At 41.6% G+C, this 22,397-nt stretch overlaps 1 protein-coding gene and 1 long non-coding RNA gene across 3 annotated transcripts; one reads left to right on the forward strand and one right to left on the reverse strand.

The window, feature by feature from the left end:
• Positions 1–5,914: 5,914 nt before the first annotated feature.
• Positions 5,915–22,216, reverse strand: LOC134089086 (disintegrin and metalloproteinase domain-containing protein 9-like). Its single transcript, XM_062543397.1, has 22 exons — positions 22,100–22,216; positions 21,105–21,208; positions 20,849–20,907; positions 19,498–19,576; positions 18,882–18,958; positions 18,462–18,684; positions 18,252–18,317; positions 18,006–18,074; positions 17,308–17,477; positions 17,050–17,128; positions 16,776–16,924; positions 16,381–16,546; positions 16,175–16,267; positions 15,891–16,086; positions 15,580–15,673; positions 14,831–15,011; positions 14,656–14,736; positions 14,111–14,216; positions 13,811–13,934; positions 12,850–12,925; positions 12,004–12,071; positions 5,915–6,221 (listed from the first exon to the last, which is right to left on the reverse strand). The coding sequence occupies exons 1-22, from the start codon at positions 22,167–22,169 to the stop codon at positions 6,146–6,148; spliced, it is 2,406 nt and encodes an 801-aa protein (XP_062399381.1). The 5' UTR covers positions 22,170–22,216; the 3' UTR covers positions 5,915–6,145.
• On the forward strand, positions 6,558–9,173 carry LOC134089089 (uncharacterized). 2 transcript variants are annotated; one of them, XR_009940018.1, is made up of 6 exons: positions 6,558–6,851; positions 7,648–7,748; positions 7,870–7,969; positions 8,195–8,274; positions 8,395–8,526; positions 8,755–9,173. It is a non-coding gene; the product is annotated as an uncharacterized LOC134089089 (long non-coding RNA). The 2 variants fall into 2 exon arrangements; XR_009940017.1 differs by having other exon boundaries at positions 7,648–7,744.
• Positions 22,217–22,397: the final 181 nt, after the last annotated feature.

The raw sequence follows: 22,397 nt of genomic DNA on the forward strand, positions 1-22,397 counted from the left end.
ACAGCAGAGGACCAAGCACAGAGCCCTGGGGTATACCATGGTTGATGGTATCCCAATGTCCGGACTCACAGACTTTGGTGCGTGTTCTCGCGAAATTCGTAAGGGCGTAGGGCTGTCCCAATGGGCGTGAGGGTTTGAGTACACACTTACCGAGCCCTTTCCGTGAGTCTGCATCAGTGCAGACTCAACCTAAGGGAATTACCCACAGTTCAAAGTGTTGTGACGTTTACAGCGGAGATCATAGAAAAATCCGGAAACGAAGGTGAACAACAGCACGACAGACACGTGCATGGTGCAAATGTTAGCAACGTCTTTGTTAGTAAACATCGCCAAGGTCCCAATCCCAAATACCTATCTGAGCCCATGTGGCCTCACACACTCACTCACTTAGCACCTGAGATCAATTAAGTCTGTGAGTCCTTAGTCCTTAGGGCTGACATTGGGATTGGGCCAGTGATGAACTGTTTCCGGCCGGTGAACCAGGGCAGTGTTGTGCCACTGAGGCCGATGAGCTCAGAAAGGCAACGGAGAAGGAAGGCCCGATCACATTATAGACGGCATGTGCTGCGCTCACCGCTAGGTTGCTCTTGGTTGAGATAACGTTCTACGATTTTTGTTGTTGTTACCGCTCCTATTTCTATGGTTACTGCTGGGCTCCGCGCAAAAGTCCATTCACTTACAGCGCGGCGCGGTCAAAGTTGAACATGTTTCAACTTTGACCGCGGCAAGCGCAACAGCGGCAAAGCGGCAAAATGCCGCCGGCGCTGCGCTTTGCTGCGCTTAGGGGAACTGTGTCAAAAGCTGCAGAAAAGTCAAGGAGGATGAGGATGGTGATGAGGCCATTATCGGCAGCAAGCAGGAGGTCATTAGTGATTTTAATGAGGGCAATCTCAGTACTATAGTGGATTCTGAAACCAGATTGGAGAGGTTCAAAGAGCTCATGGTGGGACATGTGATGTTGAAGCTGGGCAGCCACTGCTCTTTCCAGGATTTTACTGATGAAAGGGAGGTTGGAGATTGGACGATAGTTGTTGGGGTCGTCAGGGTCTGAGCCTGGCATTTTGAGAGTGGGGATGCCTGCTGCCATTTTGAAGCTGGATGACAAACCTGTTCTCTCACAGGCACGCACACACACTCACACATACACAGTTTACTTCTTTATTTGGATTGACAGATAGACATTTATCATAGCACAATCCAAATTTAGTTTAAAGGAGTCTTACACAGAATTAAAAGGTCTGCCCACTGAGTGTTCTAAGGATAAAGGTGACACCTACGTTTCCAAATGAAGAGGCTCCCAATTATGCTAGATACTGAGCAGAATTTTGTGATTTGCTTGGTACCACCTGTTACTCCCACTTCGCCTTTCGTAGAATGTAGCGCACTTGGAGCTTTTCACCCCCAGGCCAGACCAGTGAAGGAATTTATCTGTGTAGGCGAGCATAGTTTTTAATAACCCCTTCGTCTCGATGCCACTTGGACGTCATTCGCATAGGCCTGTACGGGGTTTGGTGATCTAATACGCTGGGGAGCACAGAGGCACAGCCACTTTAACCAGTGGTTTAGCGCAAGTATGACATTTATCACGCTCCACGGGCAGCCTGTTTTAATGCCCGTTTTCAGTTCAATCACGTTAGTTAACTGGTCTCCGCAGATAACTTGAAAAAATGAGTCTCTGTAGATATCTTTAATGATGTTGAGAAAAGGTTCAGGTTGATTTCGTTGAGGGTCTCTATCGTGACTGTATGTGGTAATGAGCCAAAAGCATCACGAAAGTCTATAAAAACTGCGTAAAAACACGCTGATTCATGTTTGAAGTCGTCGATTGCTGTTTTCAGACAGAATACATGTTCATTCATGCCTTGGCGGTTATAGGCCTTTTGCTTTTCTGAAAGAATGCCCGTTTCAATGAGCCATGGAAGGATACGGTTCAGGATGCACTTCATGAAAACTTTATATATGGTAGGAAGTAGGGAGATGTCTCTCCACGTCGTAGGATGATCAGGTATGTTATTCTTCTTAGGAATTCTACGGATAAGAGCTCCTTTCCATGTGTGTGGAATTTTCTCGTTTATCATACAAACATTAAATATCTGTGTCAATACGGTACATCTCCATCATTTTGTAGTTTTCAATGTTTCGTATACAACGCCATCCAGCCCACTTGCCTTGTTGTTGGGAAGACTTTCGATCACCTTTAGTACCTCTTGTGATGTAAAGAGAGACGTATTTGGTGTTTCGGTGGATACTGTAGGTTCAAATGTAATACATCGCGCCAAGGTAGTGCGTTTTGGCCTATGCTCTCGTGAGTGGTACTTGTTTGGTTTTTCTGATAATAATTATAGACACTGGGAGGGGGCCATGTGTTGGATCATATGTCTTTGATAGACATATTTTAAATCCATGAAGTCATCAATTTGCCCTGAATTAACTGCTGAAGGTCCTGCTGACTGGAAGATAGTGATCATGGTGCTTCTCTTCGCCTCTAATGACTTCACAGTTTCTTTTTCTGGAAGACCTGAGGGCTGCCATCTGCTACAGCCATAACTGTCCATTTTAGTTCTGCCTGTCTTTAATGTAGCATCATTACCACTGTTGTCATTCCTAGATCTCTTCGGCTGTCGGAGTCGATGACTATCGGTATTACGATTGACGTGTTCTACTCTCGTTTTAAGTTTCGATCATGGTGTTTCTCTTCGCCTCTAATGACTTCACAGTTTCTTTTTCTGGAAGACCTGAGGGCTGCCATCTGCTACAGCCATAACTGTCCATTTTAGTTCTGCCTGTCTTTACTTACCACTGTTGTCATTTCTAGATCTCTTCGGCTGTCGGAGTCGATGACTATGACTACGATTTACGTGTTCTACTCTCGTTTTAAGTTTCGATCATGGTGTTTCTCTTCGCCTCTAATGACTTCACAGTTTCTGGAAGACCTGAGGGCTGCCATCTGCTACAGCCATAACTGTCCATTTTAGTTCTGCCTGTCTTTACTGTAGCATCATTACCACTGTTGTCATTCCTAGATCTCTTTGGCTGTCGGAGTCGATGACTATCGTTATTACGATTTACGTGTTCTACTCTCGTTTTAAGTTTCTTCACAAGTGAGTAATGCCCACATCCCAACTGCTCTCCCTCCCCAGCAAATGTACCTGGATATTTGGACGCAATGGCTTGAGCAACTTCAGCACAGACAGCTTTGGTCGGGCTTGGGCAGTGAACTTGGAGAGCTTCAACAACAGTGATTCTCACCATTGCTCTCCTGTCTTCTGGGTGTGCTATGTTTCCTCTCTCTATGGCCTGTAGCAGACGTGCTGGCATTCTGGTACTTGGTACTTCAAAACGGCTGGGGCAGCACCTCTGTGAATGTAGCGGTGGTGGTGACAGTGGCAGTGGTGAAGGTGGAGAGAAGAGAAGAGGGAAATATCACTCTCAAGTGAACATCCAGACAGAAAAAGCACAGGCGGAGAAACAGTCTCTTCTGTGCGACCATTTGAAGGAGTTGAAGTCAGTTGCTTGGTTCTTCATAGACTGAAACAAATTCCATATTTACAGATAATTCAAAAAGGGAAGTTCTTAGGGAAATCATATGACGTATGATTGACGTTTCAAACACTAAAAAACACTAACCAAATGTTTGTTTGTTTTTTAAACTGTTTTCTGTTGAGAAAAGACTTCCAGAAAATAAGAGGAATGCTCTCACCATTTGGGAATTCTCTTATAAGTGTCTGTTTCTGAATTGGTGTGAGAAGAGGTATATGATCATCGTGTTGAACTAGGAGAAGATTTTCTCTCTTTCTCACACCAACATCTCTCAAATGTGTAACGAGTAAGAGTGTGTCTTCAAGTTCTGGTAATATCCTGTTAACTTCATGTTGAAGGTACCATGAGTGCAGTGATATGACGCACCACTTCCTGCTTGTTGCCTATGGGGACTATTTTCAGATATCACTGCGCCCATGGTACGTTTGCAACTTGCCTTGATTATTACGCCAGATGAGAGTGTAGTTCAAATCAGCCTAGAAAAACGCCAGGTTTCATTTTCAGTTGGTCTTATTGCACTTTTTAACTTGAGAAGAGACACGTTTTAAATGGGAAAATTACCAGAAACCTTAGTCACTTGTAAGCATGATGCTAGCAGGCGAGAAGCTAATGGTCTAATCTGATTCAATGATCTATGCTAGGCTGAAGCTAAATGTTGTATCGCCAGACTCACAGAATGGCTGGATGAACGAGGAAAAAGGTAAATATCGATTGTTTTGCTCGAGGGGAGGTGGAAACTGAGCTTATTTCCAAAAATGGCGGAATATCCCTTTAAAGGCTGATGCAGACTGGTGATTAGTCAAAGATGAATGACATACTGAGTCTTGGCAGAACTTAATGCTTACGCTTCCATTTCATCAATACTCGGGAACTACTATTTTTGTCTTCATTGTAGCCTATAAATAGTTACATGCTCTGATTCTGTGAGCAACATAAGGGAGGCCCCACTGGAGAGGTGAGCCAGAACAGACATGTGGGAGTTAGACGATACGTTAATGTCACTGGATTAGTCACTTTCCCAAACACCAAGCATCTTCCGTTCTCTGATGGTCAAGCAGCCCACATACTATGCTTTCTTTGGTGATGCGTAATCTGTCGGCTAAAGCCGCTGACTGAGCTATATGAAGAAAATGCTGGGAAAAAAACAAATGAGAACATACAGGAGATAGAGGACAGGGTAGAAAGAGAGAGAATGGCATCAGACCACCCTAGTGTGCATTCTCTATTCCACTCATAGTTCTCAGTTCATATTACTCTTTGTTCATAGGGGGTGTCTGTAGACATCACTCACGTAGCCTACAGTTTCCACTACAGGTCCACAACCATCTAAAACAGCAGTGGTTCCCAAACTTTTCCCCCCATGTACCACCTTCTACGCCCTGACTTGGCTCGCGTACCCCCACCATCCCCCCAAAACATTATGATGCATTCCAGGCATCATGTAAGCCGCCTTAAAAAAAAAAAAAAAAAAAAAAAAAAATAAAACATAGCCTACTTTAGAGTTTACAAATTCTTTCCTGTTGTAATGTCATATTTCCATATCATTATAACTTGATTCAAAATGATTTACTCTTGAAAAGTTGACACCTTTCCGACATAGCCCTTTTCACCTCGCCTACCCCCTAGAAGCAGATTGCACAGTTTGGGAATCCCTGATCTAAAACATCAAAAGGAGAGTTTCAAGTCATTTAGTTGACTTATGATCCCCTTTGGCATTTTTCAATGCAATGGCTAGCATCCTTTCTCAAGAGACCCTAGTTTATCCTTACAAATTGTGGACAAAATAGACAATGAACATGTGCCACTGGTCTGCACTATCACACTTGCATTTTAAAGTCATGCCCCCAGAATGTAGCACTAACTACCTGGCTGCTCTTGCTGTTTGCTGCAGCAACTCCAGCTAGGTAGCACCTATTCTTTTCAGATTTTTTTTACCGACGACAGTACTCAATAACCTTGAGAAACAGATTCATGTGAGTTTCCCTTTAATCTCTGAGCTGAAGAAACATGTATAAACCTCGGTTTCTACTTGGGAAATGGATATTTCTAATTCTACTATCATTTTACTAGCCTGACGTTGTCATAGCCTACTTAATTCTAGTCAGAATTTGAACAACTTCTCGAACTCAAATGTTGTGGGCGGGGCTAGTTCGGCTGGCATCCAGGCTATAATGTTATCACTTACTTTGCCAATAAAATCTCTCTTGAAAATTAGATTTCTATCTCAATAGGACTTGCCTGATTAGATAAAGAAGTTTACCTTCACTGTTAAAAAATACTCTTTTCATCTATTCTGTCATCTTTACTATACACAATTTTCACATGATGACAATGATTGTACTTATCATTAACAAAACAAAACCAATTTTCAAAAATCACTTTATTTTATACAGGATTTGAAAATAAACCGAAAAAATAATAATAATAATAATAATAATAATAAAGTGACAAGAACCACAGTCATTTGTGTGAGGGAGTTGTTCTCCCCAAATAGAATATGATGCTCTGTGTTATCTTTGACATAATCTTTCACTGCAAACCGCTGGAGCCGGACTCCTTCATATACCCACAACAGCATTTCTGTAGACAGACATCTTCGCCTTGCCTAGTACTTTACACGAGGAGGAGGAGGAGGAAGAGGAAGTCGCTGAGGCCTCACGTGTGTTGCTACAGTATGGGGTCTGAATGGAGAGAGAAATGGTGAGAGCCAAGTGAATGATTAGATAAAATCAGCATTCAAGGTGTGGTTGAAGATTGTTTTAATTGACTGTTGCTGTTATAATTTACTGACAAATGACAAAGCAAAAGGCATGGTTTGTAATGTTTATAAGACCTGGAAATGGCAACAGGAATTGAACCCACAACTTTCTGACTATTGCATGCTAGCTCAGTTCCTTACTCCATCCACTGAGATACCACTGCCTCGTCGCACCGCTGTCTCTAAATGTACTGTTTAGTCAAGCTTGTCAACGTTTTGCAGTGTCATTCTGTTCATAAAAAAAGAACTACTGCACTGTTAAATATTACTGTGATTTCACAATACCTTACAGTATTATTTCACAGTAAATTACTGTACTCAAACATTTACTGTAAAATCACAGTAGCTCTATCACATTACAGCACCTTGTTGTGAAATTTGAATTGCACTTGAACCGCACAGCATTGTGGGGCGATTTCTAACGTTCCCCCCTCCCACCCGCACCTGCTGCCTGCCACCCTCAACTGAGTTTTCAACTCAGCCGTCCACCAGTGACTTCAATCATCACTTTTCTGCATGTGTAAGCTGTACAAACTCTGCCATCATATCCAAGGTAAGAAGTACAGTGCTTTTGTATGTTACTTAGAAACGGGAATTTAATTAAAAAATATATATTGGTGTTATACTGTAATGTTTACCAAAACCCGTTGTGTTAGAAGTGGCTGGCTAGCCATTAGCTAGCGAGCTAAGAATCGCTAACATTTGCAGAGTTAGCTTTTTCAATAGCTAACTTCACGATTATGTGCAATATCTGGAATGGTAGTTAATATCATATCCAACAATACGTCTGTGTAAGATGTCGTTGTGAATGTAGTTTTAGTTTGAATGAAATATCAGGCGCAAGTAACGTTTACGTTAGCTATCTTTAAAGTGGCTGATTGTAGCCATGCAGGCTAACATTAAGTTAACATTGCAGACACAGATGAGAGTTGTTAATGTTACTTTCCTAACTAACGTGACTTTTAAGAATTGTCATGGGACATAGACTTAGGTAGATAACTTAATTTAAATTTGATATACAGTAGTGCCGATACAAAGGGAAAGAGGACCAGTAAAACTAATGAATGTAGTAATTTATCTCCCACCTTAACCTTAACTAAACTGCAGTTTAGTATGGCCATTGTCATTAACAGACGTGTCAAGGATGTGAATGGGGGTATGATGCACTTTAGGTTGTGAAGGGTAGTGTTTGGCTTCATGTTCTTAATTTCATAGCCCTTATTTATCCCTTGTTTGATATACCTAATCTGCTTATATGAGTGTAGTAGTGCTTCAGTGATGATCTTTTTATCTTCTGTGTGTTTTGCAATGTATTAATCTTAGTCTCCCTCTGTTCCCTCTGTTTACAGACATTGCATTGTGAGGACTGGTGCCCTGGGAACACTGAGCGCATTCTCGAAAATTCCAAATTTGTGCCACTTCCATACGAAGACAGCCCAGAATAATGTAGGTCCTGCCCTGCACACATTCACATACAAAAAATGTACAGAATTACATATAGCATTATGATGTGTGCATTTATTTGTACGTTTATCCCCTCTCTTCCTTGTCTGTTTGTTATGATTGTGTAGTGGGCTCCATCAACCATCCCGGGTAAAGTCGGTCTGTCCTGATTGCACTACTTGCTAATTGATGACGTCTAGAAGCCATAGCTGCTTCCCTCAACGTGGCGTAAGTGTTAATGTGTTTTGAATGTATTTATTGGTACCATTGTGAGTGCTCTACTGTGAATGAATGCAGCTACTTAAAATACTATACTCTTGAAATATCCATGTTTACCATTGTGTTGGTGGTAATGTAAAGTGTTGTGAATATCTGCCAAACTGATCATATTCATTATTTCAAGTGTATTGTATAGAATGCATACTTATGTTAAATCCTATCTATTATTGACAGAGCCCTCACAAATAAACTGATACCAGGAATTAACATACAGTAGATGGTGATGGTGGTGGTGGCAAGGGTGCCTTCACAAGGTAATTATAATATCTGTTTGTACATTTCATTGACTTGTCTTACTTATTTTTTAATGCTTCATTTTTTTAATCTTGCTCAACCATGACAAGGTGTATGACAATTGCCGTTTTATTTTTTAGGTGCCATGTCACAATCTCAGTGTGGAGCCAAAGGCTGCTATTGCAAGTCAGATGGGGGACGATCGATGTAAGGCATCAGAAAGGTGGTGTACGTACAAAGGCTGGAGCTGCTGGAGACAGTGTTGCACTTAGGTATGATATCACACAGATATACTATTGCTCAGAACTGTGGGGTCACTTTGAAATATCCTTCCTATCAAAAGAAAAGCACCCGACATCTGCATTACTTATACTGTAACTATTGCATCTGACTCATAGGTTGCTAATGTGGGTATTTTTTTATTTGTCACAAAAGATTACTAGTTTGAGTAGTTTGTATTAGTTATATTCATGGACAGGGCCTATTGTACTCTTTTACAGATACTTGATTTACTGCCGAAGGTACCATCAGAGCACCACCCTACCCCTGCAGGACCAGAAGAGGACGGACAGGGGGCCAACATTTTTTAACACTCTGACCATGGACTATTTAAACCATTGAGGTAACGCAGACGTCTGATCCCACTTGGCTAAAACAGAAGACTGAGGAGGAGTTTCTTTCCTCATGCCATTCGCATCCTGAGCACACATACTACATTACATGGACTTGCCATACTGCACTTACACACTGCACTATTTACCCCCTGACTCATTCCGTGTCAAATCAGACAAGGTTATGCTGCACCGTCTCAGGCCTGTACAATATTTTTTTGTTCAATCCTATGTCTTCATATTATAATGTTTGTATGGCCTGCTCAATGATTTTCATTGAAAAGTGTTCATTAAAAGTTCAAATGGTATTTTCTTTGTTGTTGCTTTTATTGACCAGATCCAAAACATGTTGGTATAGGTCAGGTAAATCACAAATCAAATGTTCAAATGTACAATATCTTTCACTGTAAATTCACAGCAAATTGCTGGCTACTGAGTTGCATTACTTTTACAGTAAAAATGAAAATATACAGTATGGTATTGTGATTATACACAACATGATACTGTAAATTTACTCCAAATTGCTGGCTACTAAATTGCATGACTTTTACAGTAAAAATTCAAGTGTACAGTATGGTATTGTGATTATACACAACATGATGCTGTAAATTCACAGCAAATTGCTGGCTACTGAGTTGCATGACTTTTACAGTAAAACATGGAATTCACAGTAATTTACTGTGAGATAGTACCGGTAAATTACTGTGAAAGTCATGCAATTACAGGGATGCAAACAGCTCGCTTTTCGGCGCCTCCCGCTTTTTTCATGTCGCTTTGTGGGACTTGTGTGAATCATGCAAATCCGAAGAGTTTTTTTTAGAGGGGGGGGGGGGGGGGGGGTCTGTAGATAATTGAGATGCAGTAAATGAAGAAGAAAACAATTCTTTCTACTTCGAAGTTGTCCATTGAATTGCATGTGACAAGGGGAACCATCTAATGACATCAAAGAATTCACTGAGGGCAGCGACGGAGAACGGTAGAATATGAATAACCAGATTACGCACCTTTACGCATGTGCTCCGCTTGCCATGTGGATAAAGTTAAGTTCGTCATGCGCACCTCTGGATGGGTTATAAAAGCTAACTCTGCTGATATCATCAATAATAAAATCAGGATTAAGATCAGATCAAACAGCTCTGTGTCTACCGTAACATGTCCAAAAATAGCCTTTGTCTTTTAAGTGTCGGGAGGAGCACATCTGTCTACTGTGGAGCATAACCTAGAATTGTTTTTTAGACTATGCCTACTTAGCCTATTATGGGAAGACAATTACGTGAGTGAGGCTAATTTGTCATGTTATGTTGTTAGTTGTATTGGAAATCATGGCCTTATTGTAGTAGTTGTTAATTTATGTCAACATCGTTTGAATTGTAGCAATGTGGCTATAATCGCGATTAGCATAATTTTGGTTTAGCCCTTATCATTTTTTGCATTTAGATTACCAACCAACTATATCCTCTTTTTTTATTGGCCTACTATGTTTGGATTAGATGTAGCTGGCAGTGCAGCAACCTGCCTTGACAAAAAAAAACTTGTAGGAGTGTATATGGGACTTGCATAAAGAATTCTGCGATCTCGAAGAACAACTGCTTGACAAACGCAAACACTCATATTTTGCCTTGCAAGTGGACAAGGCCACTGACTTTACAAAGGTGGTTTAGTTATTGCTTATGTCCGCTTTGTTAACTTGACAGCGGCCGATATTCTATTCTGCGAGTATGCCAAAAGTAGGGCCACTGCAGATGAACTATTCAACATTGATCTCAACAATTAGTCTACCTGGCAGAACAGGACATCAAATGGGAAAACCGTGAGGGACTTGGTCGGTTGGCGCACAGACGATAGCAGGTTAAAGAAATGCTATCGTCGTGATAAAGAGGGTAGTGCCCGATGCGCAACAGACGGATTGTTTCATTCAGGGAAGCGCTCGCGTCAAGGCTTGACCTGAATAAGATTTTGAACGAGGTTGTGAGAGTGTTGAACTTCATTTCTAACACAACGGTAGCATATAGTTGGCCCTTTTGCTGTAATTTTGGAAATTAGCTTTTTTTGAAGCAAGGATTGACACCTTGTCAATGACAAAAAACTGACGTTATTGGTCATTGATTTAGATTTTTATTTTCTCTATTTTTGAACTGATATTTATCTGTAGGCCTAGCCTAACTGTTATTGGTTACTGATGTATATTTAGCAAGTGACATTATAAATGTGACAATTTTGAGCTTGACCTATACTTTCTTAGAGCGATGATGGACAGGTGGGGCTCGGGAAAGCCAAGCTTGATCAAAGTGGGGAATGAAAGAAAAAGTTTGAGAACCACTGGTATAGAATATAGAACACAATAAAGCAATGTTGAGAAGAGCTAGTCTTATAGAGGAGCTGGTTGGACATTAGCTTATATAAAACATAGTATTCCCATCATTTGTTTGTACTTGGCATTAATTGTTTTGTCTATATTATTAGTGGTGTGCCAATATTTCACTGAAACCTTAGAATGTGTAGTCATGGGCTAATAGGCTATGTAGGCCTAAACAGCAAGTTTAGGGGGATTTTGCAATTTGCAAAAATCATTTTGGACAAAACGAAAAAAGGTTGCACTGGGTGTTCTTTCAAGATTTCAGTGCCCAAACATTACTACAATGGCTTTTTTTCGGCATACACTGCATGCTCAAGGTGCAGTAGTTTGCCAAGATGATGATGATGGTACAGCAACTTTGACTCAGAGTAAAGGTACTGAACATCATGACCCCCCTACATTCACCGTAGTGACCATATATAGGCCTTCCTCCAAGATGCTCGATACCCATAATGCACCACCCCACGGCCACCGGCGCCACACTGCGCACCTAAGCACACCTACCCCCCCCCCCCCCCCCCCCCCCCCCGCTCCGAGGCTCTCTCTTTTTTGACCACATGTGTGTTTGCATCCCTGCAATTAGTAGCCAGCAATTTACAGTAAATTCACAGTGAAACATTTTACAGTGTGCATATCCTGGATAGCTGGTGAAAACAACACATGACTTATCTCTCCTTCAGATGACAACATGCCATCAAAATGCCACTTAAATACTTTGGAAGCTGATGCCAAAATGAATTGCTTGTTCCTTTAAGCCATAGATATTTGAGCATCATCCTTACTTGTATTGTGATTGCGGGTCCGAACTTCCGTAACAAAGCACAAAGGCCGGCATTGAGGGCTGAACAACCTGTAACACACACACACACAAATCTGAGCGCCCTGATTTTTTCATTGCTTCTACTATTATAACTGCCATGAGTTGAACTGTTATAGCCACATTACCAGCATAGACAACTCTTTTATGGTCCTGTGTAAAATATGGATTTGAATGATTGAACCATTTCAGTGTGATTTGCTGAATCTAATCACATTCTTCATCAAGGTGAGTCTACAGTGATCTATCTTTAGAAATAAAGAAAATGCATGCTTTCTTCTGTCCAGAAGATGTATACGTAATGTAAACTAGACATGTGCATCTCCGTGGAGGAGCTGCAAGAGTGGGCTTGCTCACCAGGGGGCAGTGATGTAAACGCCTGAACAGTCCCCCATTCATTTCAATGGGGAAACGCCTCTGGTGGAGCATGGCGGAACTACAAGGGTCTAAAAACGTGAATACTGGAAAAACGACAACCGGCAGCCATCCGACATTAACAAGCAACCTACACCGAATCGGATCGGGCCTGATTTTTTTGTGTTTGAACCGTGTCGATAGCTCAAACGCTCTAGGAGAAGAGGCGTTCTCAAAAAAACGGGCAAAGAAGAACAATAGATAGGCTTGCCTTGCAGCAAGCTCACTAATAATCAGAAAAAAGCTAAATGAAATTGCAGTCTATTATTCAATTTTCCCAACACACAATCACAATCACCATGTCTATGCAGTGTGAGTATGCCGTGTGAGTGCGTGTGTGTGTATGTGTGTCTACGGTCTACGTCTTGTGTGTGTGTGTGTGTGTGTTTTGACTCACTCCATGTGTAGTAGCCGGGTTTACTGCTGGAGAGGCTGGATTTTGATTTTTGGTCTGCAGCTGTCCAGATTCAGTCCTGGAGGAGAGGAGACAGTAAAAGAAATGGATGAACAGACTCCGTTGTTTTCAATGGGAGGGCACTGACACAAATTGAACGGTCTTTCAGTGACCTCCTATCGTGCTGTGCTGCGACTCAAAATTAACTTTGTGGCCTTAGCATCGAACTTAATCTTGTAACTAGTCTGATAGATGGTTCACACAGAAATTATTCTCAAACTTCCTTCGCCTTCAAAGTCTTCAAAGTTAAACATATATTTATTTATTATTATTAACATCACCATCACAAGTGATATCAAGTCGTGTTCTTGTTGAAATTACTGGACATGATCATCTTCAAACAGTCAATGGTAAAACAAAAACAGAACAGTTATTATCTTCTTCCAACTTTTACTACCAACTGTCAATCCATCAGAAACCTCTGAAATTATTAGTGCCGTTTTTTTTATTTGGCTTACTTGTAATATTACCTTAACATAGGCCTACAATGGTCTTGTAGGCTACATAGCTTTTAGTGCAGACTGGACATAAGGATGGACTGAGCTTCTTATCCAAACAATACGGTTATCTCCCCATGGTGCGATGGGCATAACCACATCAAAGTTAGCTTCCCTACAACCAGACATGCTAAATATTCTTCTTATAGGATCCCAACGTGACGTACGAGGTAGTTGAGCTTGTTTTGCCTTCTGTTGTTTATGTAAAAAATACAGAAGCTACAATGATGGCACAGATTAAATGTTACATGAAGCTATGGGATTTAAAAAAAACTACAAAACGAATGGGCATTTTATGTGGTTAGCGAAGAGTTGATAGCTCCAGCTCCATGGGTGTTTCAACTTCCGGTAATTCGCCTGCCCCCTGGCCCTGACCCAATAACCTCCCATCCTTCAGTCACTCGTACCTGTTCTTGCAGAGGTGCTGCTGCAGCTGGTTCCAACCAATAAACACAGTCATACCCAGCAGGAGCAGAGGTAGAACTAGGAAGAAATAGATCAGCAAACCATCCCTGACGTCCTTGTCTTTATCTAAAGGGGTGAGGCATGGCAGATAGTGAGGTTTAAAGATAAATGTTCTGATAAGCAGCTTATTGTGTCGGGTAACCAGACCATAAAAAGAATGTAAATCTAAACAATGTAATAATCATGTAAATTCTGTATGTCATTAAACATAGATATTGTAGGATGCCTCAATGTCAGGCTACCGTTCCACGCTGGGCCGCTATCGATGCTGCCTCCATAACCCTCCTCCTTACAGAATGGTGGAGCCCATCCGTAATCACAGTGGCAGTTCTTATTGTTGTTACAAACCTGTTATGTGAACATGTGCAGATCTGTGTTTACTGTCTCAGTCATTTTTACAGCAGATTGGTATCTTTTCTCAGACGGGAAAACACTAAGAAACACCAACAAATATTAAAGTCCAGAAGAAGACAGATACAGTAGATGTGGCAAGCTGGATGAACAGTGGGAGATGTAGTACTGAAGGCGTTTGGTTGGGGCGCGCACATCCACAGAAATAGTCCAGGTGCCGGACAAAAGTATAGATAATGGGATGGATTGGTCCGCACACTGGGTAGGCTCCAAAAATACACTTTATTTACTTCATAAAAAAACTTCTTTTGCCTGAAGAAGATCCCACTGCGGATTGAAACGTTGCCTTTTTATGAAGTAAATAAAGTGTATTTTTGGAGCCTACCCAGTGTGCGGACCAATCCATCCCAGATGTAGTACTGAAGTAATATCTTACCCCATGGCCATGGCATTTGTCCTTCATGTCACAGTCAGGTTTGAGCACTGACGCATCCTGGCACTTATTATTCATACACACCTGGAGACAAAGACAAACACAGATGAGCACATTCGGGTAATTTATTTATTATTTCTCTAGTTGTCATCACTGTGGTTGTGTAATGCCAGCTCACCTTGTCTTCTCCACATTTTGTTCCGTCGTTCACCATTCCTGGATCCAACACGTCAGGCCCCATTAAGAAGTCCACCCCCCAGCACTTGTTTTGACCGATGGTGGTTGAGATGATGGAGGGCTCCGTGTCAAACAGGTCCAAGTTCACATTGTCACACTGCAGCTTCCCACACTTGGCATCCCTGCAGGGGTACAACGTGCACAAATATGAATACTTCTAATACAGATCTAATACAGAGATGCTGTACTGTACATGTACATTCGTACATACATGTATGCCATATGACCACATGATGTATACTTAGATGTATAGAGGAAGATATCACAGTATGACACAGTGAACAGACGATTTCACAGTCACACACACACACACACAGCTGATGGTTGTTTAACGAAGCTTTGCTTCGCTCGCTTCGTGCCTAACAACACCCCTCAGCTGTGCTATATTCACAATATAGAACGGCCTCTCTGCGTTTTATCAGGCTCTTGCCTTTATTCCAATTGAAAAGTGACAGGAAGTGAGTGGGAGAGAGATAGATAGGGTCGGATATGGAAAAGATCGCAGGTCAGATGCGAACCAGGATCCCTGTGGGCAATTGGACCCGTACATAGATTGATGCTTTAGCCTGTTACGCCACAATGCCCCCTCACACATACATTTGATTGTCATAGTAACCCAGCTTGTTGTTCTAAGTTGTTTGTATGCGTTGTTTGTGTGCTGTCTGAAATTGTGTATCAACACGGTCTAACCTGGCGCTGCACTTCCGGTAGCCACCACAGTTTCCAAAGCGGTCCCCCTTGGAGTTCACAAATTCATAGCACTCGTCTGCTGCAGACTTTGCCTCTGTCAAAGAAGACACTTTGGTTCAGAACTACTGAAGACATAATAATACTGAAAATATGAAAATATATTGAAACTCAATATCTTGTACGATGATACTGAATGATATTCAGTATGTAAAGACAGGTACCGTGCATAGATACCGTATTTTTAAAGCCCGGTGTAGTTAAGATTTAAGAATGAAAAATGAAAGAAAAAGTAAATAGAAGCTAGAACTCACTGGAACCAAACAGGGCCTGGCATTGGGTGTCATGGTGTTGGCATTTGCCATTGTAGCAATATGATTGGTTGTTCCTACAGAGATGTCCGTCCTGCACAAAGACATCAGCCTGGCAGTCAGAAGACGATCCGTTGCAGTACTCCGGAAGGTCACACTCATCTGACTGACTGCGGCACTCATAACCACCTGGCAGGAACTGAGAGAGAAAGACACGATCATCAGTAATGTGGAATACAGTACATATGACAGTTGAAGGTTCTTAAGGCTCGTGTGAGGTGACTTACTTTACAGTTCCTGCAGCATTCCCCATCGGCACACTGAGCCCCGGACTTCAGCTTACAGGTGTTTGGCTCACAGCACGGGTCTTCCTGGCACTCCTGAGGAGAGGAACAGAAGATTTTCAGCACAGAAACACTTCACACATGCATGAGCATGCATTCAAAATGCTTAGCACACATATGCACCCACACCCACACCCGCACCCACACACCTCCTCCGAGCCACAGTCACACTCCTCCCCTGGGTCCAGCAGCTTGTTACCACAGTCGGGCTTACGGTAGGTCTTGTGTGGGTGTGGCACGTTGAGGAGACAGTTACGTTTGCCCATTCTGAGCATCAATTTTTCAAAGCTATCAGCGCTGCAGTCGCTGAAAACACTGCAGAGGAGTAGAGAGCCAGGGACAGGGAAAGATGGAAGAGGGAGATCAGGAGAGAAAGTGAAGAGAGATCATTTAATGAATGTGTGCATTCAGTCAACTGATTTCCCCCCTTACAAAATGATTCTATACTATCTGTTTCAGAAGCAGTGTTCTGAACTCTTTCCACACTCATTATCACATACAGACTGACACACAAATGCTATTAAAAAAAAAAAAAATCACTCACATGTTAACACATGAGTCTCCACACGAGCCTTTGCGACCCATTTTGCAGCTTTTGGCTGGGCAGTGGCAGCCTGTATGATCGTGATCCATACCCAGGTTGTGGCCTAATTCATGGGCCATAATGTCTGAGAGGTAGCCCACTCTCCCGTACTTTGGAAGGAACAAAGACATACTAATTAGTGACCTGACATGATGTCATATACAAATTCTTTTGAAAGGACAGAGGCGGATTTTGTTGTACTGTAGCTTTATATGAAGTGTGAACCGTGAATTACAATGTTTATTGCAGCACTCGACTGACTGCAGACAGTAGAAAGGTAGGCCAGCCCTCCGATATTTCCGAAATGTTGTTTCCTGGAAAAGACAAGTGGGTGAGAAGAGGTAGACAAAGGCATTTGAACTATACTACATCATTTTTGAAGAACAACATTTGTGTTATTCATTTGGATATAAACTAGAGACTAAATAAAAAGCCCAACATTTGAATCACTGCAAACAGGCACAAACAGACACACACACAGAGACACACATACACAACAAATTGGCCGACATCATGCCGATGGCGGGGCAGCAGATTCTGTTGCCTCCAGTCCCTGAATCGCCCCAGCACGCCCCCAGCCTTGTTGTCCACCTCGATGAGGTTTCCTGCCGTCCAGATCTCCAAGCCCACCAACACCACACGGATGTTCAACGGCGTATACCACTACATGGGAGGGAAAAAGGGATGGAGAGAGGGCAGGTGAAAGGATGGAGACAGTGAGGTGGAGAGGAAAGACAGGAAGAGTTTTGGAGGAGAAAGAACGGTAAACAGAAGAGAAGGGAGAGGAGGTGGGAGAATACGTGAAGCGGTGAAGTGAATAAAGTGAATTATGATCATAATGACAGAACAAGGAGAATTGAAAGAGCTGTAGAGGGAAACTGTAGCTGTCGCTGCAAACATGCATGTGACGGCTTCTTTCTTTAAGCCTTTAAGTATGTATGTGATATGTACTGTAGTTGTTATTACAATAATGTGATGTGAATATTATCAATAATTTCATGTGAGACTGGTGTGAAAAGGTTGCAAACTGCAAAACGGCCAAACTGTTGAGCTGCATTTAGTTAAAGTTTGTGGTCATGTGATCAGCCTAACTAGCAATGACTATAATAAAAACTAATAGCAGAGACAAGATGGTCATACAGTCTTTTACACCTCTGAGACAGACAGACAATATGTCACTTGACGACTTACACTGTCTAGACGATTTGCAACTTGTATCATCTGGTCTTGAACCCGGGTTTCATTATTCATGACTTTGAACTGTTGGTGAGAAAAGAGAGGAGAGGAGCAAGAAAATCGTGAGGAAACCACCCAGCACCTGTCTGACATTACCATATGACACTGAATTCTTGAATTTCCCCTTGGGGATCAATAAAGTATCTATCTATCTATCTATCGAATTCATATCACTCGTCGGTCAATGTAAATCTTACTCACTCCATTGTAATCCACCACTATTATCAACTCCACATAGTGAGTCTGCAGCATAACAGCTCGCCTCCTCTGGTGAAAGACACACACACACACAAACACACACACACACACACACACACACACACACACACACACAGTAAGTATACAGTATGCGCAAAAAAAAAAAATGATGCCGCTATACAAGGGGAGACATGCACAGACAGACACACTTACTCTGAGTAAATGACTGACAGGGTCCCCAGATACACCACCGTGAGAGTGAATGGTCTGGGCTTTGAAGGAGATGTCACTGTCGCTAGGGTGATGGGTGTGGGGGGTTCCACAGGTGGCAGGTTCCGTCTCCTCATCCTCCAAGTGGTAGACCACGTGCTCAAAGCCAGAGGAGCCCTCCAGAGGCTCAATCCCTAATGTAGCGTTCCCTACCGTCAAAAACCCACTGACGACATATACATAAATACAGACAATTACTATCAGTGAGCTTTTGAATATACTCTGAAGATTCTTTTTTTGTCTTTTGTGTTGTGTTTTGAACACATGGTTAGTATTTAAGTCAGTTTTTTTTTATGTATAAAAACAAAATGCTGAAAGGCACTATACTTCATAGAACAACCCAGGGAGTTAAAGGGATTGTACCTGAGCCCAGAACAGAGGCTGACAGACGCAGATGAAAACTCAACGCCCTCCACATGGCCTCTGTAGTGGCAGTGATTCTGTGTAGGAGTGCAGGGTGAATAATAATTTTTAAAAAAGGGAAAAGAAGTGCTCTTTACATCATACAACAACACAGGTCTATGTTTTCAGTTCACAAATGAGAACATGTTTGCTTCATGTGGATTACTGAAGTTCTCTTAATTTGTATAACTTAAGAGGTCAACAGCATGGTTTTAAAAAAAATTTATGCAGTGTGTCTTTCCTTCCCGAAAGTGGTGCCCCCACATATTTGTCATCATCTACTCTGTTTTGGGAAATGATTTCTTAAGAGTTAGTTCCCGTTTTTTCATGAAGTGTGTGATGAAGTGTGTGCGGTCAAGATTTGAGTGACGATAACAGCACTGTGCAAATGCTGTTAAAAACTAGATGTTGTGAAGTCTTAGCTTAGTAAATAAATACAGGTTATATATGTGTCTGTGTGTTTATGTCAATCTCTGTGTATGAGTGTAAATATGTGCCTATGAATCTCTATGTATGTGTTTATGTATATGTGTGTCTATGTGAATCCATGTACAGTATGTGTGCATGTGATTCTTACCTGCATGTCAGGTCTCTTAGTGATGAGTGAGCCATCTGTATCATATGTGTAAACAGTGAAATCCCTGGGAAGTAGGACCCTATGAACAGAACACATGGAGATAAAGACGTCAACAATGTGATTTCATTACATATCAATATGAATATTTGCACATGCATGTCTGCGTCTGTACGTGTATATGTGAGAGTAGTGATGAACAAACACAGTGTAGGCCATAAACGAACACAGTGAGAGAGAGATTCCTACTCAGGACATTTTCATAAATAGTAACATGGGAAGTGACACACATATGAATCAGTTTATTAGAAAATCAGAAATAAGTTATGTAACAGAGACCGGCCCAATTTAAAGTTAAGTTTAATCTGACAGGACCTGACTAAGCTTCAACCACACGTTTGCATCAGCATAGACCACACTTGGAGTGTAGGAGTGATCCATGACAATGTGGTCATTCATCTTTCACAATCTGTTCCCAAAATAATTAGAAACCATAAAAGCTGGCATAACAACTACTGATGTCAGAGACGGAATGAAGACATACTGTAGTTCTCCTGTCAAGGAATTTCTGTTTAATGGTATGCTGATGCATGATGCAATCTGGCATACACTTATTAATGTAAACTGTGAGGTTTTATATTGGTTTAAATTTGCGCCTTTATGAAATTAAAACAAACACACAAACAAACAAATGTCATTGGACTTTCTCAAGCAAATGCTCTGCCACTTCAAACCTAGGTGACGTAAAACTTAATAACCAAACCCTCTCTGATCTAATTGTGTACCCTTCCAATAGTTTCTGTTTCTGAGTAAAATGGAAGCAGTCACTGAGATAGCAAATTGGTTCATGTTGCTTACACTTGCATGAACCTACAGTAGAGCCAAGAGAAAGGGTTTTGTTCAGGTGCTGCATCAAAAACAGGAAGAAAGTGACCATCTCCATCTTTTATGATTAGATATATTTATGACAACAATTCTGGTATGTTTGTCTTCAGAGGCGGACATCCCGGGTTCAGAAAGTAAAAGTCCCACCAACCATTTTAACCATGCAGCTCATCTTAATTAGCAACCAGGTAGATCAGATAATTAGTGATATCACCAAATGATAAACTGCAGGATTTTTACTTTCTGGAACGGATGTCTGTCTCTGGCTGTCTTACTGGTTACTAGTGATGTCCAAGAATCTGCATGCAAGAATGCATTTGGATATATCACTGCTCAGCGACAAGTGTGTATGGTTTCCGTGTGCATGTACAGAAACATGCTATTGATGGCTATTGATCACCAGAGAAACAAGATAGCCTACAATATTATGGAGTTGAGGATTATGAAGGGGATTCATATAAACACTTACTTGTTCCTCTCCAGAATAACAACATGCTCCTTGCCCTGGGCTTGGATGGTGTAAACCACCTTTGGAAGACAAAAAGGGCTCTGGTCAATGTTAAGTCACTGTGGCCAAAAAAAGGCATAACCATAACCTAATGCACAAAACTTGATATTGGTAATAATAATTATGTCTATATTAAATCAACAAATGAGTGATCAGTGAGTGACAGACCACCTGTCTGCATGTCAGTGAGGGCACAAGATGAGGATTTGTATTTTACCTCCCCTGTGTCTTGGGTATCCAGGTCTCTCCTCTGTCTTGCTATGCGTTTTGGTACGGTCACCTCATAAGCAGAGAAGCGGGAGGTCTGCTGGGAAGCTGACCCTATGGAACGGTGACAGGACTATTGACTTCATGACAGTAAAATGTGAGTGGGTCTATAGTGTAGTAGACCATTATATGCCTGGCTCATCTTTTGGATAAGCTTGAGACAGGCTGTGGACAGGAAGCAGGGGAGATATAATTTTTATTTTCTTGTAGATCTGGTCCCAGAGTTTCTCAAAATCATGTAAACAAAAAATGTAGCCTACTCATCATTAGGCCTAGCCTACCCTGGAGTAGACCACTCTCTGACCGGTAGGCTCCCCAGTGGTAGAAAAATACAGATTTTAAGACATTCCAGGCCATATTAACTCAGAATTTCACCACATATGCCAAGGTATTGGTTCTATGGATTTAGGGATGTGAATTTTGGGCAAGTTTTCATCATCCTTAAGCCCTTCTGACCATTCAGGTACATTTTTAGCATTCCAGTCTGGAGAAAATAAATCTTATAGGTGTGCATGCGCCTGTTATTTACAGTATCCTAGCCTACTGCTGTTGGCCGGTTGCTCATAAACGACACGCTTATTAACGCAGACAGTCACAGGACTAGGTCCCCATTTTGCGCCCATAGACATGGACTATGCCGAACTACAATATATTTGTTATCAGTTCCCACCAGAGCAGGGGCGTCCCTCTTTATCTTCAAAAATCTCCCGAAGACCCACAATTCTGCCCTTCTAGCTGCGCTTATCCTTCTTGCATTGACTTAACTTCGCTTGAACTGTCATTCTCTACACGAGTAGGCTACTGTCCTTAAATTGTGAGGATATAGACTAGGCTACTCTATTATAGACCAACTGCAATAGTCATTTAGTAAAACAATTGTATATTTTATTTGAATGTTCTTTCAGTAAGACTAGGCTATAACATAATTCACTTTAGGCTACTTACCTTTAATACAGTTGAGAAGGTCAAAGGCTAAAGCAATGATGAAGATCCAAACAGAATGATTTTTTCCCATGTCAGCCTAAATGAAATGCCTTGCTTAATACAGCAAAATCACATACAAATCACCAAATAGCTCAAAGAGAACGTGCTCACTACATGAATGCCACATGGACACTGTTTTGACTGCAGATTGTATCTTTAAGTAGCCAGTGAGTTGTTCAAAGTTGTGACATCATTACCAGGGTAAAGGGAAGTCACACTGACTAATAGGCTGACTATGCAACTACAGCAAACCAGTGGA

This window comes from Sardina pilchardus, chromosome 8 (assembly GCF_963854185.1).
Source record: "Sardina pilchardus chromosome 8, fSarPil1.1, whole genome shotgun sequence".
Classification (NCBI taxonomy): Eukaryota; Metazoa; Chordata; class Actinopteri; order Clupeiformes; family Clupeidae; genus Sardina; species Sardina pilchardus.